We start from the raw sequence: 17,800 nt of genomic DNA, 5'->3' as shown, positions 1-17,800 counted from the left end.
GCGAGGACCTTTCAGCTGGTCTTCGGCACTCGCCCCCCTCCGGGTGGCTTTGTCTTCTGCGGGTTCCCTCTTTCACTTCCTCCCTGGCAGGATGCTTAGTTCTGTTTATTTGTTCCAGTCCTTCCTTTCTGGTAATTGGATGGTAGGTTCATGTGTACTTCTGCATCTCTACACCCTGGTTTTCCAGTGTGGGGCCTCCTTATAATCTTCTCCCTTTTTCATTGCTTGGGGTTTCAGACTCCTCTGCAGTCCTCTGGGTTGGGGTCTCTTGGCTATGCCTTGGCCTTTAGTTCTTTACAGGGGATATGACACTCCTTGATGGTGTTGTCTTGGGATACATTGTCGTTCCTCCTCTGTTCTGGACTTGTTGCCCTTCACTGTTATAGATTTGGGTTGCAGACTTCTGTCGTCTGCCTGACATTTTTCACATGCTTTTCTGTCTCCAGTGGGCATATCGCCTTTGCTGTGCAGGGTTGCTCCTCAGAGCGGTGCTCTGTTCTTTCCTTTCCATGACTTCCGTAACGCAGTGCTTGTCACTCTACCTAATGGTGCTGTTCCTCACCATTCGCTTCTTCCCTTTCTGTTTCACTAACTTTTTTGCACACAGTTCCCATACTCTCACAGTTTTGTTTGTGATGGTTCCGCGTTGTGACGCGGAAAAGTTCTCAGAAGAAAACTGACATCAGCACGCTGGGGTGGGACTTATGTGACCTCGCGGGCGACGTCAGGGCGGAGTCAAGAGGTGACGCCCCCCGGCGGGCAGAGATGCTGTGGGAGGAAAAAAAATCCGGATCCAGTCTCATGCCTGGGGATAATTCTACGTCAAGGAATCAGCGGCTAAAATAGTCTCTACTAGATACATTGTTACCAAAGGTAAATAACTTGTACGATTGGCAGTAATGTCTGACAAATAAATGCTTTAAATTGTACAGAAGGGTTATGCCCTACCTTCCCTAGAAACCCTTTCGCCTTTGCCACCATCCCCAGAACTGCTGACAGAGGACTCTCTCCTTTTGCTCTATTTGGAAGTGCAGAATTTGTTGGCCAAATGAGCCATTGAGATGGTGCCAGATCAGAAGCAAGATTTGGTTACTATTCATGCTACTTTTAGGTGCTGAAAAGGGATGTAGATGTTAGTCATATCTTTAGTCCTATCTTCTGCCTTGCTACGGATAAAGAAAATCAAGATACTCAAGTTGACTCAGGTTCCATCTTCCCTGGATCCTGGAGACTGGATGGTAGCATTGGACCTCCAGGACCGATATGGACCTTCAGGACCGATATTTCCAAATTCAGGCCCACAAGTATTACCTGCGGTTCACGGTAGGCTACAAGCATTTCCAGTTACCCTGATCCCTTTTGGCATCACCAGTGCCGCTCAGGTGTGCACAAAAGTGATAGTGGTGTTTGCAGCGCAACTGCTAATGTCAAGGGTCCCAGTCTTCCCTTACCTCGATGACTGGCTTGCCCCAGGCAGCTGTCGCCCACCTCCAGATAACTATGACCCTCTTGCACTTGCTAGGGTTCACTATCACTGTGCCAAGGTCACAGCTGACTCCTTCTCAGTTTTTCCCTTTCATTCGCGCCATTCTGGACACGGTACAGTTCCAAGGACAACAGAAGAGGGTCCCTGAAAAAATAATATAAGAAGAGGAGAGCAGGGAATAATAGAACAATAACAGAGAACTTCTTCTTAACATTCAATTCTAATTTGGGTAATACCTCCACAATCAAAGACAACAACATTGTCCCACAGAATTGAGTTAATAGTTCATCACTTTATTTATCAAAAATCTTTTTTGTTTTCCTTTTTTTAATGTTTGAATATATATCAATGTACTTATGATTTTACAAATATGATACAAAGTCTAAACAATATATAGAACGAGCCCAAAAAGAAAAGAGACAGACATAAAGAGAATGTCTCGAATATACATTCTAACAAAACCAAACTTTCCGCCTATCAATCATACCTCACCTACATTCATACTACACAACATGGTTCAACATATAAAACATATTATGATACATTTCATAAATATATACAAATAAAAACAAGAGAGACTAAAGCGCTGACGCGCGTTTCGGAGTGGAATCAGAGACCCACGATGCCTTCGTCAGAGAGAAGACACATTAATCGTTCAAGGGGAGGTTTTCTTACATGAGGTGCAAACAAGGGCTCTATGTAACAATGAGTAGGGACATTTAGAAACACTTAACTGAATTTTAAATCCTGTTCTCTGTGGTCCCGCTCAGCAAAGCAGGACTTGGTACATCTAGATAAATTATACTTTCAATTGTAAACTTTTACACAGAAAAGCAAATGAAGATGGATTTGCAGTTGTTACCGGTTTGTATCACTTTAAAATGCAGTTTGAATTACACAGTAATTACTTTCTGAATATATTTTTGTTACTTTTAGATTACTTTGAGTACTGGGAGTGATATGCCTAGATACCACACCTTAGGCTCTCACGATACACAGTAAGTAAGACTTTTTATACTTTGCAGTTTAGTTCTCTTTTCTCCATACAAACATCAGTTCAACACTTGGAACATTTTAGGCCCAAAATCTCTTAACATGGGTTCCTATAGGAGAATAAGTGTGAGCGGTTTCTCAATTGAGTACATGACTTAAGAGTGGGAGTTTTGGGGGTTAGGACCAGGGTTCCCCATGGTCTAGATAGGCAATCAAGTTGCACCACCAGTGGCACTGGGGCGGCAGTGTGCAGAGTACAGGGGTCCAATGTTAGCTAATGGGGCCTTCGGTTCGGGTCTTCTGAAGAGCAGGCCACTTGGGTGTGAGAGCCAAGCTCCTGGGGTTAAGGTCAGCACTGCGGGAGCCAACGAACAGCACAGGAGCTGTACCACCAGCGGCACTGGGGCGGCCAGGTGCAGGATGCCAAAAAGATGTTGGGGACCCTGTGCTTTTCAGTGGAGAACTTTGGGCCGATGAAGTTGCTGCAGGTTTCCTGATGGCGACCACCAGCTGGAGAGGTAAGTTGGAATCTTGGGTGAGTTCTGAACGCGTCTGTTGGGCCAGTCAAGTCCGTGGGGTGTCGGTTGCAGTGGTGTTTTCTGGCGTCTGGTTTTCTTACCAGCTCCGGTTGGGGATGGGGGACCCTTCAGGTTGAGGCTGCAGGCGTCGTCTTGAAGCTTGAGGTAGGTCGGAGATCACTAGATCCCAGTTCAAGATTGTTGAGGAAACCTCCTTGTGGTGTTGGACCACTCAAACCTAGGCCGTGGGTGTCTGGTGCAAAGTGGTGCAGAATCGCGGAGTTACTGGAATCCGTATTCTGGTCTTGTTGTCTTTATTGAGCAAATCCGGTGCTCACAGGAGATGGAGTCCGTAAGGTGGGTCCAGTGGGCCAGTCCTCGGGGCGGCTGCTTGACACACCGGTTTCTTCACTGTAGGCAGGTCGGAGTCGGTAAAGGCCAGTAGGGATGGGGCCAAAGCAGTGGGTGTCCCCTTCTTCCTAGGTCAACACAGCTCTTCTGCCCTTCTTTCTTCCTCGAATCTGAAGAGGCAAGGTTCGCGGTTGCCCCTTAATACTAAATTTAGGGGCGTGTAAAGGGGTGTGCAGGTCGGGACCAATGGGTCCCTTCCTTGGGCTGGGTGCACCCCCTATTATGCCACCCTCCAGAGGGAGGGGGCATGAGCCTCTCCCTAATTGGCAAAGTCCCCGCATCTTAAAGATGGAGGTGACTGAAATGTGTGCTTCATCGAGCCTCCTGCACCTGAGGGGTGGGGTTGGCAAAGGTGGGCACACCTCTCTTCCTTGCTTTGTTTTCCCGCCGATTCTCCCCCCCAAAGTAGGGGGCAGAACCGGTGGGAGCCAGTCGCTGGGGGCAGCAAAAGGCATGATCTGATCCATTACTTATAGATTCCTTACCTTAGAATTACCCCTAGGCGTCAGACTGGATCCGGGGAATGACGTTGTAGTATCTACCTAGACGCCGTCCCTGCGTGCTGACGTCAGTTCTTTCTTTTTCCGCGCCTGCCAACGCAGATCCAGAGAGAGCAGTACCCTTAGTCATTTTTTGTCTAACACTTTTTTGACTTCAGTCAACATATTTTTTGAGTCGTTCGACTCCGGGTGCACGTAGGGATGTCCCATCGTCTGCCCGGCTTCAAGCCTTGTGACTCCTGTACAAGTTGATGTCGGTCACGGACCCACACCTAGTGTGTCTCTGGTGCCTCGAGCGCTACCACAACCCGAAGTCATGCTCTGACTGTCGGGCCATAAACCCAAAGTCTTTGCAGGAGCGTTCCCGAAAGCTTCTGGAGGACCGGCAGTAAGCTCTGCGACGCTCGAGAGGGATGTCGCGGGAGCGGTTGCGGAGCCACCGCCATCATTCCTCTTGAAGTCTTCGTCACTGGGTAAGTCGAAGCACAAGCAAAAGGTGAAGAAGCACCATTGCTCTTCGCCTTCTCCCATCCCTCGGCCGACGCGGAAGGTTGTCGTCCTACGGCTCCGCCGTCGAAGCCTACTGGGACGGCTCTGAGCTTCCTTCCCTTCCCGAGAGCCAGAGAGTCCCGTGCCCAGCTTTGTGAATTTTACGAAGCCCTCCACTCCATCTGATACTTTTGTACCACTGCTCTATCCTGGCGTTCCTTATCGCCCTGACTGGCAGCCAGAGGAGGGTGAGGAGGACTGGGAGCGGTCTGTGAACCTTCTGGCAGACCAGCTGGAAGAGCCGGACTGGAGAGAGGTGTTGCATGAGGCCAGTGGTCTAGATACCCTGCCAGACCTTGGTATTTTTTCTCCCCCTACTGTGGCAACGGAGAAGGGAGCCTCCTACACTGTGGTGTTGCGTAGGGCGGCTGAGGCCTTGAGCTTCCTACAGTGGCAATCAGGAGCAGCCTCTTGACTGAGGTGCTTTAGCCATCAGCGGTCTCTTCGGAGCCCCTGCTGCCTTTTAAAGAGGCCCTCTCATTTTTCTCTCCCAACACCCTACCCCCGTGAGCTTGGTGTTTCAAGCCTCAACGTCCAAAGGCGTGTTCCCTTCTGCTCCCCCAGATAAGGAATCCAAGAAGCTGGACCATTTTGGGAAGAAGATGTTTTCTGCTGCCAGTTTAGGACTGCGGTGTGTGAACACTGCATGTTTCTTGGGCCATTACACCCACTCTGTGTGGGACACAGTTGCGCATGTGCTGCCACAGTGCCCGGAGGAGGCCCGGGTCTAACTCTCCGGTCGCAGAGGGTTGAGACGCAGCAAAGTTCACCATTCGATGTGGGCTGGATACCGCTGAATCGCTGGGTAGAAAGTTTTTTAGGTCTGTAGCCCTGAGGCGCTAACTGGCTGAGGTCCACTAGCTTCTCCAGGGACGTCAAATTGACCCTTTTGGACATGCCTTTTGATGGCCGTCGCCTGTTTGGCGCTATGGTGGACAATGCGCCCGAGCACTTCAAGGACTTTATAGCTAAGGCCAAATCCTTGGGCCTCACTGCCACCTCTCGCCCCGTTCAGTCCGCCTTTCGCCCCTTTCGTGGCTAATGAAGGGGTGCCCCACCACGTGCCACCTAGAGCCACAGGATGGTGCAAACTACCCAGCCTCTGCGCGGCATGGGATGTGGGACCCATCAATGTGGGTCTGGGGGCCAGTGGGCTGGCCAGTCCACCAGTGCTCCCTCTGCAGCAGCCTCCAAACCTTCCAAGTCAGACCTTTCAGGGCCACCAGTTGCCAGTCAGCGGCAGGATCCGCCATCACCTCCCCCACTGGCACAACATCACGTCAGACAGGTGGGTTTGACAGATAATCCAAAGGGACTACTCTCTCCCCTTCGAAACTACATCTCTCTCCATGCCACTAACACTCCATCGCATGTCGGAGTATCACTTGGTCCTTCTCCATAAGGAAGTTACAGCTCTTGGCCAAGGGAGCTATAGAGCGAGTCCCTGTCCCAGAACTAGGTCAAGTTTGTTACTCCCACTACGTCCTGGTACTCAAGAAGGACAAAGGCCTGCATCCTATCTTGGATCTTAAGAACGTCAACCACTTCCTCCTGAAGGCGAAGTTCAAGTTGTTGACGCTAGCTCAGGTCCTGTCTGCTCTCGACCTTGGAGACTGGATGGTAGCGTTGGACTTGCAGGACGCTTATATTCACATCCCCGTCCTACTGGCGTTACCTGCGGTTCACGGTAGGCCATGAGCACTTTCAGTTCACCGTGCTCCCCTTTTGCCTTACCATCGCCCCTCGGGTGTTCACGAAAGTGATGGCGTTGGTCGCAGCATATCTGTGCAAATCAGGGGTTCCAGTCTTCCCCTATCTCAACGACTGGCTGTTGAAGGCGGGCTCGCCCTAGGCTTTCATCTCCCACCTCCAGATTACGGCCGACCTCCTGCATTCGCTGGGGTTCACCATCAATGTGCCGAAGTCACACCTAATTCCCTCTCAGAAGCTTCTTTTCATCGGAGCGGTTCTGGACACAGCGCAGTTTTGGGCTTATCCTCCCGAGCAGCGAGTCCGGGATATTCGGGCTATGATTCAGATCTTTTAGCATCTATTCTGGGTTTCGGTCAGAATGACCCCCAGGCTACTGGGCCTCTTGCTGGTGGACTATGCCAGGTGGCATATGCGGGCTCTCCAGTGAGACCTGAAGTTCCAGTGGGCATAGCGTCAGGGGAATCTTTCCGATTGCGTCCAGATCTCAGTGGGCACTGCACGCCAATTGCAGTGATGGCTAATAAACCAGGATTGGGTCAACGGCAGCTCCCTCTCCCTTCCCCAGCCAGTTCACAGTGGTGACGGATGCATCACTACTGGGGTGGGGCGGCCACATGGGAGAGGCGGAGATCAGAGGTCTCTGGTCTCCGGCGGAGTCTGGGCTTAACATCAACCTTCTGGAGTTTCGGGCGATTCGTCTTGCACTGAAGGCATTCCTTCCCTTGTCCGGGGAAGAGTTGTGCAGGTGTTCATGGACAGCACCACCGCCATGGGGTTCTGCAACAGACAGAGTGGGGTGGGATTGTGGACCCTTTGTCAAGTGGCTCTCCGCCTTTGGACATGGCTGGAACGTCAGGTATATCCCTGGTGGTTCAACACCTGACAAGTTCTCTGAACGTCAGGGCGGGCGAACTCAGCCGCAAGTGCATGATGGATCACGAATGGCGTCTTCACTCGGAGGGGGTGCAAGGTCTCTTTCAGCAAGTCTTGGTTAGATCTATTCGCCAACGAAGAGAATGCACAATGTCAGCAGTTCTGCTCGTTGGAGTTTCCAAGATGGCACTCACTAGGCGACTCTTTTCGTTGCGAGTGGAGTTTGTCTTCTATACGCCTTTCCACGTGTACCACTTCTGCCCAGAGTGCTGAAGAAGATCAAGCGGGACCGGGCCCAAGTCATCCTTGTGGCTCCGGATTGGGCACGAAGCTATTGCACATGGCCATCGATCCTCCGATCGAACTGCCTCTTTGGGAGGATCTTCTGTCGCAGCAGCAGGGGACGGTCCTCCACCCGAACCTGTCCAACCTCCACCTCCTTGCGTGGATATTGAGCGGCGGCAGTTGACGTCGTTTGACTTGCCTCCCGAAGTCTGGTAGTGGGATACTGGATGCTTACCCCCAATTAATATGGCTAGCCTGTGAACCAAATACAAATTACTGATCTGGAATGTGAGAGGCCTACAGGGCCCAGCAGAACGCAATAGAGTCTGCTCATATCTGCAAAGATATGGTGTATCTATGGCATTTCTTTAGGAAACCCACTTACGGGGTGATGGCATAAAATATCTACCGAAACGGTGGAGCGGACTGGTCTTTGCTACGTCCTACTTTGACTATGCATTAGGTGCCTTAACTTGGATAGCCCCAGGGATCCCATTTGAGCCCATTCGTGTACAGACTGACAGTGACGCCAGATGTATTATTTTGAAGGGCACATTGGACTCCCATGAGTTATGTTTTGTAAATATTTATGCTCTCGATATTAATGATGGGGCTTTCTTTGGAATGCTGTTAGAGGCAGCTGAGTTATATCTGGCCTGGGAGGTGGTTATGGCTGGTGACTTTACTTGTGTCCTCGACGGTTAGGACATGAAGCCCCACATGGGATCGCTGTTGTCACAAGCGCTGCCGAACTTGGAGCTTACTGATATATGTTGACGATACCTACACATTAATGCATTTTTGTGTTATACCCTGATTGCACATACACATAGCCTGCTTCACTACTTCTTTTTCCACTTTGAAGCTACACACAGAGTCATTGATGTTGAATATCTGGCCTACTACATATTGGACCACTCACCCCTACCGCTTACATGGTCCCTGGAAAGATAAGTGTAAAGGGTATCTTTATGGAGACTACATCGGGACACTTTGACTGATCAGGTGTTCTGGGCAACGCTCTCGGAGGCTCTGACCAACTTCTTTGAACATAACTGGAACAGTACCAATAGCAAGGTGATGGAATGGGATGACGTGACGTTGGTGCTTCATGGGGTATGCATGACGTCTACAGTCGGTATATGGCACACTTTAGAGGACTATTTAACACGTCAGGAGGCTGCACTGGAGGTGCTCAAGTTGCTACTGTCCAGTGGCTCTGTGAGACTGAGATGGGCAACGATATGAGGTATGTGAACTTTGGGACCGTGGCGACAGTTGATGACTTTCGACCTTCCTCCCGAAGTCTGTAATGTTATCTTGGCAGCCAGGCGCCCCTCCACCAAAACAGTATATGCCAGTAGAAGGAACAAATCTGTGGCATGGTGCGCAGCAAAGGCTGTGGATCCCCTGCACCACTTTCAGTGGTTCTCCTCTTCATTCTTTATTTGGCCCAGTAGGGCTCTGCTCTGGGCACTCTCAAAGGCTTTCGGCCATTTCGGTCTTCCTTCGGCTGCCTGACCAGCCTTCTTTTTTCAAGTCCCCTATTGTAAATCGCTTCTTTGAGGGCATTACTCATTTGTTTACTCCTGCTTCTGTCCGCTTGTCCTGTTCGAGATCTGAGTTCTGGGTGCAGGAGATGCACTTTTTATGCGCAGAAATTGCCCTCAGGGGAAGTGGAGGTCACTAGCCAATAGGCTACCAGGATCCCTCCCGCCTGTTGACAACTGCTTTTGAAGTGTGGCATCTAGCGATCCCAGAAGTCTCTATTCTACCCACGCTTAAGATGGCAGAACCCCTCTCACTGGGCTACATGCCCACGGGGAAACCTGTTTTGCAACTTTTTCCCCCTCTGTACCTGCTGCCAGCCTGCCTGCCTGCCTACATAAAGGGCAGCCCCTCCCACCTATGCTTGCTACTTGCCCTTCAAAGGTGTCTTCCCCTTTGAAGCTCACCTTTTGGGCCAACACCCACTTTTGGCTTCCTTCCAGGAGGCGATAACACCTCCTCTAGAGGCAGCCTCTATTGTTACCTTTCCTTGTAGTTGTCCATATGTCTCCCCAGGAGGACAGAAGGCTGTCTCGTGGACAGCCTCAGTAAATGCCTACTGGAAGGCTTAGGCAACAGAGTAGCATCTTTCTGAAAGTTGCATGTGGCAACAAATTAAATTAATTTTGACTTGGGGATCAAGTGGGGCTTAATGTAATAAGTCATTTGCTACCTTAAAGTATCAACTTTAAAAGTACCATTTATAAGTTAGCACCGCTGAGTTGTCAGCGTGTAAATCTGTACTTTCAAATGAGGCTACTTTCTCTTTCCCTGTAAAAAAGAATAATTGTAGGTTTTTACTGTTAGAACATGTTAAACAAATGTTCTACTTTAGTAAAATGTTGCACCCTGCATTAGGACTTGATATGCCTACTGTAAGGGTGAGTTACACACTTCAGAAAGGGAGTTTGGGCTTTGCAGCAGCTTAAAATGGCAAAGTCAAGTCAGCAGTTTAAAACTGCCCTTCCAGTCTGCAGTGGCAGACTGGGAGCCATATTTTACTTTATCCCACTCAGGGTGGCACAACAAGTGCTGCACTTACTGAAGGGCCACTTGCAGGCAGTCTGTATTCCTGGTACCATATACTTGGAGCTAAAAAATAAGGCTATGTCTATCAACCATGTGTCGCTTTAAGGATCAGAGCACCTGGACTGAGCCCTGATTAGCATGGCTCTGAGCATTTCAGAGCCATTACACCAGCGCGTAGTAGTCAAAACGGGTCAAAATATTGGGGGTGAAACCTGCAAAAAGTCTGTTGCCTCACAACCGGTTTTGCAGAAGCTGCTGCTGTTCTCATGAAATGTTCTTGTTAGTTAAAAGTGTCTCCCTGGAGAAAAGGCCTTGCTTTTTGCTAGTTTATAGTTTGAAACCTGATTCTTAATTATAAGTATCATTTTTAAATAAACATCCCCCATCATTTCCAGTAACCCATAGAATAGTTGAAAGAGAAGTTATTATGACCTTTTCTCCAATCTTCCTGTATAAATGACCTCACTGCATTGCACTCATGGGACATTGGGAACAGTTGAGTTCCATAATAATGCTTGCACAAAATTCTGCTATGTTAATAGTAATGTTAATAGTGATGTCTTTCACTCCTTTTATATACTTTGTGGGGGTGGGGGGGAGGTGGGCGCGAAGTGAGAAAACAAGCCTGCAATTTTTATATGTCTGAATTTGAATTTAATTGCATTTAATAGTCATTGAAAGAATAGCATGTATTGTCTTTTAGTAAGTTCCTATTCCTATGTACTCTGCATTACAATGTATTTTCCTTCCTTCTATGGTGCAGGGAAAATAGGCAGCACTGATATCTTGGATGCAGGGGGCGTCTGTGTGGATCTATGATGCCACTTCTAGCAGCGATGTATATGTAGCTCCATAGATCAAAGTGCTCTGCATTAACCTGGTGTCTGTCTGCAGGCATGTTTATGTAGTGTTTCAAGAGCTGCTATTTTAAGGGTTTGTGGCTTTACTTTAGAGACCCTCATCTTGGGATTTGTGGTATGAGGATGGTTGCCCTGGTGTGTATGCTTGTTTGCGTTTTAAGTGTTTTTGGAATCTTTCTAAGATAAGCAATCTGCATGAAGAAGTATTTTTTTTTTTTTTTTTTTATTTTTTTTTTTGAAACCGTTTATTACATGTTAAAAAGAGTTACAAGTATGGGCCTACAACCATCCGGCCGGCCGCTAGAGTGGCAGAAGCATGTGACATACCTACGGTAAGAGTCTCTTGGCGGCGCAGATCGGTAAAGCAGGAGATATCAATAGCGCAGGCCACATAACTCCAAGCCCACAATACGGTTTCCTTTTTTCAAAACAGAACAACACAAAAAATCACACCCGCAAGGCAACCCGCCATCCGAAGTGACGGCACGTGCTCCTTAAGTGGGGGATCCCAACCAGCAGCCAAACTCTGAAGAGGGGAATGGGAATAAATCAGGGACAGGGGAACCACATGCCCGCGGCTGGGGGAGGGGGTCGGCTAGGGGGACGGAGCTGGTGAGGCGGCCGGTAGCAGTGGCGGCTCACAAATACCCCCGCGATAGGCGTTCCAGGGGCCCCAGATTTTCACCCACGCCCCAGGCTTACCCCTCGCCACATACACTACCTTTTCACGAAACATACACCAATCCATGTGTTCTTTCCAGGCCAACACCGCTGGGGGCCACCGGGATCCCCACAATTGAGCAATGTCGCGCTTAGCTATCATGTATCCCAGAGTCACCCACCGCGTCTGCGGGACCGAATAGTCATTTGGTTCCCACACATTCAGCAAGCATCTCCTCGCTTCAGGCAACAGCGCAACACGCGTCACCACACGCAGGACCTCATGCACACCACGCCAGAATCGCTCCACCTGTGGGCATTCCCACAGAATATGCATGAAAGTTGCCAAGGCACCACAGCCACGCTTACACAATCCGTCACCAACAAAGCCCATACGTAGAAGCCTTGGCCCCGTCACGTAAACCCGGTGGAGGATCTTAAGCTGGACGAAGCGAAGGCGAGCCGGGATGGCCACCTCCTTCGGAGAGGCCACCGCGGAAATCCAGTCCTCGTCGTCCAGTTCCAGCCCGTCGGCAACCCAGGCCTCGCGGAGACTAGTCAGCAGGCACGATCTGTCGTTGATCAGTTTTTTATATATAAGGGAGATCGTGCTGTCTGGGACATGGCCATCCAGCACTCTGTCCTCCAGGGGGGAAGACTCCGGAATGGACGCGACATCCGGGAAGACGGAGCCCAGCGCGTGGCGGACTTGTAAGTACCGAAAGTACTCACTGCCTTGCAGCTGAAACTCCGTCTGCAGCGTCTCGAAAGTTTTGAATCCCCCCCCTCGTCCAGAGATCTCCCACTGTGCTGATTCCGATCGTGTCCCACTTCTCGAAGCCCTTCGATGTCCACAGGGAGCCCAACCTCTCAGACGCATATAGCGGTGACGCCCGGGTCAAACGGTCCTTCCACCCCATAGCTGCATTAGCCGCGTGCCATACACGCACCATGACCCGCGTCGGTCCCGTCAGACGGGAGTCGGGCGCGCCAGAGTAGAGCGCTCGATTGTAATCGCCACCGGGCAGGAGCATCTTGTCCATTTCAAATGCCGGGTTCAGGGCGGGCCCGTAAAGGCCATGATTAATCGCAGCTAGCTGGGAGGCCCAGTAATACCGTTTAATGTCCGGGAGGGCAACCCCCCCATCGTACCACGGAAGCGTCAATTTAGCCAGAGCAATACGCGGCCTCCCGTCCCAGAACAGGCGCCGCTGCAGGCTCTCCACCTCACGGAAGTAGCGCGCCGGAACCAAGTCCATAGTGTTCTGAAGCGCATACAGAAAGCGCGGCAAGGACATCATCTTAAACAAGGCCGCTCGGCCAAGCGGCGAAAGCGGGAGACGCCGCCAGCGCGCAACGTCCTCCCGCAAGCGCTGGAGGGGGGGTAGTAAGTTCCGCTCGTAGCGGGCCTCCGGGTCAAGAGTAATATATATACCCAGGTACCGGAACCCCTGGGAGGCAATCTGGATCGGGCAGTCCCGTGGTAGGGCCGGAGCCTCCCCGGAGAGCACATACACGCAGGATTTCGCCCAGTTGATGACAAGGCCTGAGTTACGACCGAAGGAGCGCAAAACATCAACCAGGACAATCAGCGAGTTACGCGGGGAGGCGAGATACAAAAGGATATCATCGGCGTAGAGGGACACACGGTCCTCATGCTCGAAGGTCCAGCGGAGACCACGGATGGAGGGGTGCCACCGCAGCCACTCCGCCAAGGGCTCCAAGGCCAATGCAAACAGGAGCGGTGACAAGGGGCAACCCTGACGCGTGCCCCGCCCCAGCGCGAAGGGGGCCGAGACTCGCCCATTCACCACCACCTGCGCCAATGGGCCCGAATACAACAATTTGACCCAGCTAATGAATCCCGGTCCAAATCCAAATTTCGCCAGCATCGCCCAGATGTATGGCCATTCAAGCGTGTCAAACGCCATGGTGGCATCTAAGGACGCCAAGATGGCCGGCTCCCGCACAAACGGGACACGCGCGAGCACCCCATGCAAGCGTCGCAGATTAAGAGCCGTGTTGCGATGGGGTATAAAGCCAGATTGGTCTTGGTGGACCAAATCGCCCACCACGCCAACCAGCCGGTTGGCCAATACCTTGGCGAGGATTTTGGGCTCCGCGTTCAAGAGCGAGATAGGCCTATAGGATGTAACCCGCTCACGGGGTCTCCCCTCCTTGTGGATCACCACGATTGTGGCCAGACGCTGGTCCGGCGGGAGGGAACCCTGCGAATGGGCCGCCAGGAACATGGCGCGCAGGTGGGGCGCCAGTACATCCGGTCGCAGCTTGTAGAGCTCGATGGGGATACCATTGGGGCCCATGGCCTTGCCGGATGCGACCGAGCGAATAGCCAGGGCAATTTCGTCCGAGGTGGGAGGAGCGTCCAGCAAATCCCTGTCCTCCACCGTAAGGGAGGGCAGCGCGATGTCCCGAAGCAGGGCATGGGAATCTTCCTCCGAGCAGGGAGAAACCGGGGAGTACACCTCGCGGAAGTAATCCGCGAAGCAGGAGACAATGGCTTCCGGCTCGGTGACAGGCACACCATCCATCCCCTCAATCAAAGGAACCACACGACTCGCTCTCTCCCTCTTGTCCAACCACGCAATCAATTTACCAGCCTTATCACCCACATCATACAGTCGCCCCTGTTGCTCTCTACTGAGGCCCCTGGCCGCCTCCGTGACGAGGGCCCTATAGGCCGCCTGCTTGAGGTGCAGAACATGCAACTTGGCGTCTGTTACCCCGCTCCCCAGGTCACCCTCTAGTTCCACAATTTCGGCCTCCACCCGGGTTACCTCCTCCCGCTCGCGCCTCCGGGCATGGGAGATAAAGGAGAGGGCCTCCCCTCTGAGAACTACCTTAAAAGCCTCCCACAGGGAGATGACAGACCCCACATTCTCATCAAAGTATCGCTGTAAGGATTTGATCAAGTCGGCACGAATAGTGGGGTCACGCAAGTACCAAGCATTGATTGGAGCCACCCTGCCCTCCCCCCTAGGGAAGACATCGAAATGTAACAGTACTGGGGAGTGATCTGAAATGCCCCGCGCCAGATGGCACACCTCTCCCACCCTCCCAGCATAGGCCGCCGGGACAAGGATGTAATCAAGCCGCGAGAGGCTACCATGGGCACCCGAGTGGAAGGTGTATTGCCGCTGTGCGGGATGCTTTAGTCGCCAGCAATCCACCAGGCCCAGAGTATCTAAAAGGCCGGACAGCCAGGCCTGTGCCCGGGGGAGGTCCCTAGGGGGATGGCGATCCATAGACCCAGAAACTACCGCATTAAAGTCCCCCCCAACCACCAGCAGGCCACCCGGGAGGTCCAGGAGGAGGCGCCCCAAATCCGCAAATGTAGTAGATTGTAACCCAGGCGGAACGTACACTGATATAAAAACAAACACTCTACCCTCCATTCTACCCACCAGAACAGTGTAGCGTCCCCTCTCATCATGGCGCACCTCATCAATCTCCAACGGGAGCGAGTTCTTAATCATGATACCCACCCCCCGCGAGCCCGAGGTGAAGCCCGAGTGGGCCACCAAACGATAGCCTCGCCGATTCATGGCATGAAAGGAGTTACCTATAAGGTGCGTCTCCTGCAGGAAGATAACATCTGGTGAGATACGTTTCAGGTACTGCAGGACCACACCACGCTTAATCCTGTCCCCCAGACCGTTAACATTCCATGACAACACAGTCAAATCCCTACCCCCCATCATACGTAGAAGCAATCAGTCGTCCCCCACAGAGCATCTCGAGAGCAACAATACAGTAAAGGGCTTGCCTTGCGGTGCAAACAAACAACACACCCCCCCCACCCCCCCATCCCAACAGAACTCCCCCCTCCCTGCACCCCTGCATGAGCCCAGACAGCCCCCCCAAAGTGCAGTGTGCCTGTTGCCCCATAGATGAAAAACTAACTAGTCCCCCAGAGGAGGAGGGAAGCCCCCAACAGACCCCACCCGACCTCCATCGGAGGGGAACATAAACGATCAGAAAATGGTAAAGGAATGTTGTCCAGAGCAAGGCCTATTCTTCACCCCTCAGTTCTGATCCGGCGGGCCCTCCCCGCCAACCGCACCCCCCCCCACCCCCCCGGCCCCGATCTCCAGGCAGAGTGTCCAACCAGTCCCCAGCCGCCTCGGGTCGGTCAAAAAAGTGCGTGCGCCCATCCACCTCCACCCTTAGCTTAGCTGGAAAAAGCATTGAGTACTTAAGGTTCAGGTCCCGTAGGCGACGTTTAACTCCAAGAAAACTCAGTCTCAGTTTTTGGACCGCCGGAGTAAAGTCTGGGTAGAAATGCACATCCATGTTATCAAGCTTGACCGGTCCCTGTTGCCTGGAGGTCTGCAGGATAGCGTCTCTGTCCCGGAAATTAAAAATCCGGGCAATGAGAGGCCGCGGCGGGGCACCGGCCTTAGGTCTGCCCCCAGGGACCCGGTGAGCACGTTCCACCGCAAAAAGCTTACTCAGCCCCCGGGGCTGGAGATGGGTAAGGATCAATTCTTCCACAAAAAGATCTGCCGCCTCCGCCTCTCGTCCCTCCGGCACTCCCACAATGCGAACGTTATTCCTCCGGGCCCGACCCTCGGAATCCTCCAGTCGCCGGTCCATCAGGGCGCTCGCCTGGCCAAGCCGGCGCACCTCCTTTTGGAGGGCCACCACGTCCGTCGTGAGGCTCGTTGTGGTGTGGGCCAGGGAATCGACCCGGTCGTTGGTTTTGGACAAGTCAGCCCTCACAAGGCTAACATCCACCAGGACCGAGTCTATCTTTTGCGCTAGGGTGTCGAAGCGCTGGTCCACTGAGGCCTTCATCTCTGCGATGGCGCCCATGACGTCCCGGAGGGTCAGATCCACCGGTTGAGCAGATGCCTCCGTCGGGCCCGCCGGGGATGTGCGGGATGTCTCCGGAGATCCCTTCTGGAGGGTGTAGCGATCCAAACTGTTGGATTGAGGCGCCGGGCCGCGGCGGGTCGTCTTCACCTTCGCCCGGTCGCCATCTTGTTTGGTGGACATGCCTGCTCTCCCACCGTCGCGCCAATCTCCCCGAAAGGGCCGATAAACCAGTTCACGGGTTCCGGGGGGGGGGGGGGGAGGGCGACCACTGGGCCGCAGGACGACTCACGGCCGGCGGGTCAGCCGGGCACCTGGACAATGAAGAAGTATTTAACATGGGTAACCTCTTAAGAACCCTTAGTCTCTGAGGCATAGTAATTTCAACAAAACCTGTATTTGTTGCACAGGCAGCACTTATGTGAGAGATGGGTGCAGAAGGGTTAATTCCTGTGATGTCCAATTTGTTTTTGCGTGTATGTGTGCTCTGCTCTAACATCTTTTGTGGTCTGTTGTGGGAAGTATCAAGGTTTCCACAGTCAATATGAGCCTGGGAATGTTTCAAGTTTGATCAGTGTACTAGAAGATTGGCTATCTATCAGAAAAATAGTATTGAGTATTCATCAGGGCAACAAATTTCCAAAGGTAATTTACTTTTTCATTTTCAGTCTTAGACGGCTATACCTCTTAATATTTCTTCATAATTACTGTAACATGCTGATCATTTTGTTTCAAAGCAGATGTTGACAGGCTGAAAGAAAATACAAACCATGATGACAGCAGCAGAGACAGTTATTCTTCTGACAGACATTCATCGCAGTATGATAATCACAAAGAGCGACATCAAGGAGATGCTTACAGCAAATGTGACTCAAGGAAAAGACCATATTCCTCCTTCAGCAATGGCAAAGATCACAGGGATTGGGATCGGGATCATCACTTCAAACAGGAAAACAGGTAAATTGTGTGATTGTTTGTATTTAATCTATCATCGGGACCTAAACATTCTCATCGTATTGCAAGGGATCCTAATTAAATAATATAACTGTATACTGCATCTATAGGCCTATGACTTGTGACTTCAGAGCTTTACTGGACCATTCTTTCTATCCCCATTCCCTAGATCCACCTTGCCTATTCCTTTCTATCATTTTAACAATTTAGGTTGACTGTCTCTTGATGACAGATCATGTTCTTATATAGGGTCAGCCTCGAAATGTGCTTTCACTTTTTGCACTCGCAAGAGGTTTTCTCCATTTATCATGTGGGTTATATATTCAGATGTATTTGGGTGTAGCATTTGCTTCTGGCTGTTGACGTTAAGCTATTGGGAGATAATCACATTTCTTAACTCTCTGCACACTCTATGCAATTCCTTCTATCCATGCTGTTCTATAATTGATACTTTTAAAATACTTTTACCCAAGATCGTGAACTAAGTAAATGATAAAGAGGTTGATGAGAGCTAGTGCCATTGATTATACCAGGGAGGCTGCGGCCTCTTGTTATACTGCTGTACAGAGAGTCTCCCCACTGCTC

The 17,800-nt window shown here is 51.4% G+C and overlaps 1 protein-coding gene across 3 annotated transcripts in view; it reads left to right on the top strand.

Moving 5' to 3' along the window:
* Nucleotides 1–17,800, top strand: part of CHD1 (chromodomain helicase DNA binding protein 1) — a 1,484,343-nt gene that overhangs the window by 1,401,366 nt on the left and 65,177 nt on the right. For 2 of the 3 annotated variants that reach the window (XM_085632543.1, XM_085632545.1), the window contains one exon: nt 16,999–17,218. In XM_085632543.1, the coding sequence (XP_085488669.1) occupies nt 16,999–17,218 (220 nt within the window). The remainder of the gene's footprint in view (nt 1–16,998; nt 17,219–17,800) is intronic. The other variant, XM_085632544.1, reaches the window with a different exon arrangement.

Source organism: Triturus cristatus, chromosome 2_1 (genome assembly GCF_964204655.1).
Source record: "Triturus cristatus chromosome 2_1, aTriCri1.1, whole genome shotgun sequence".
Taxonomy (NCBI): Eukaryota; Metazoa; Chordata; class Amphibia; order Caudata; family Salamandridae; genus Triturus; species Triturus cristatus.
The sequence above is the reverse complement of the archived record's forward strand: the minus strand, read 5'-3'. Positions and strand labels throughout refer to the sequence as shown.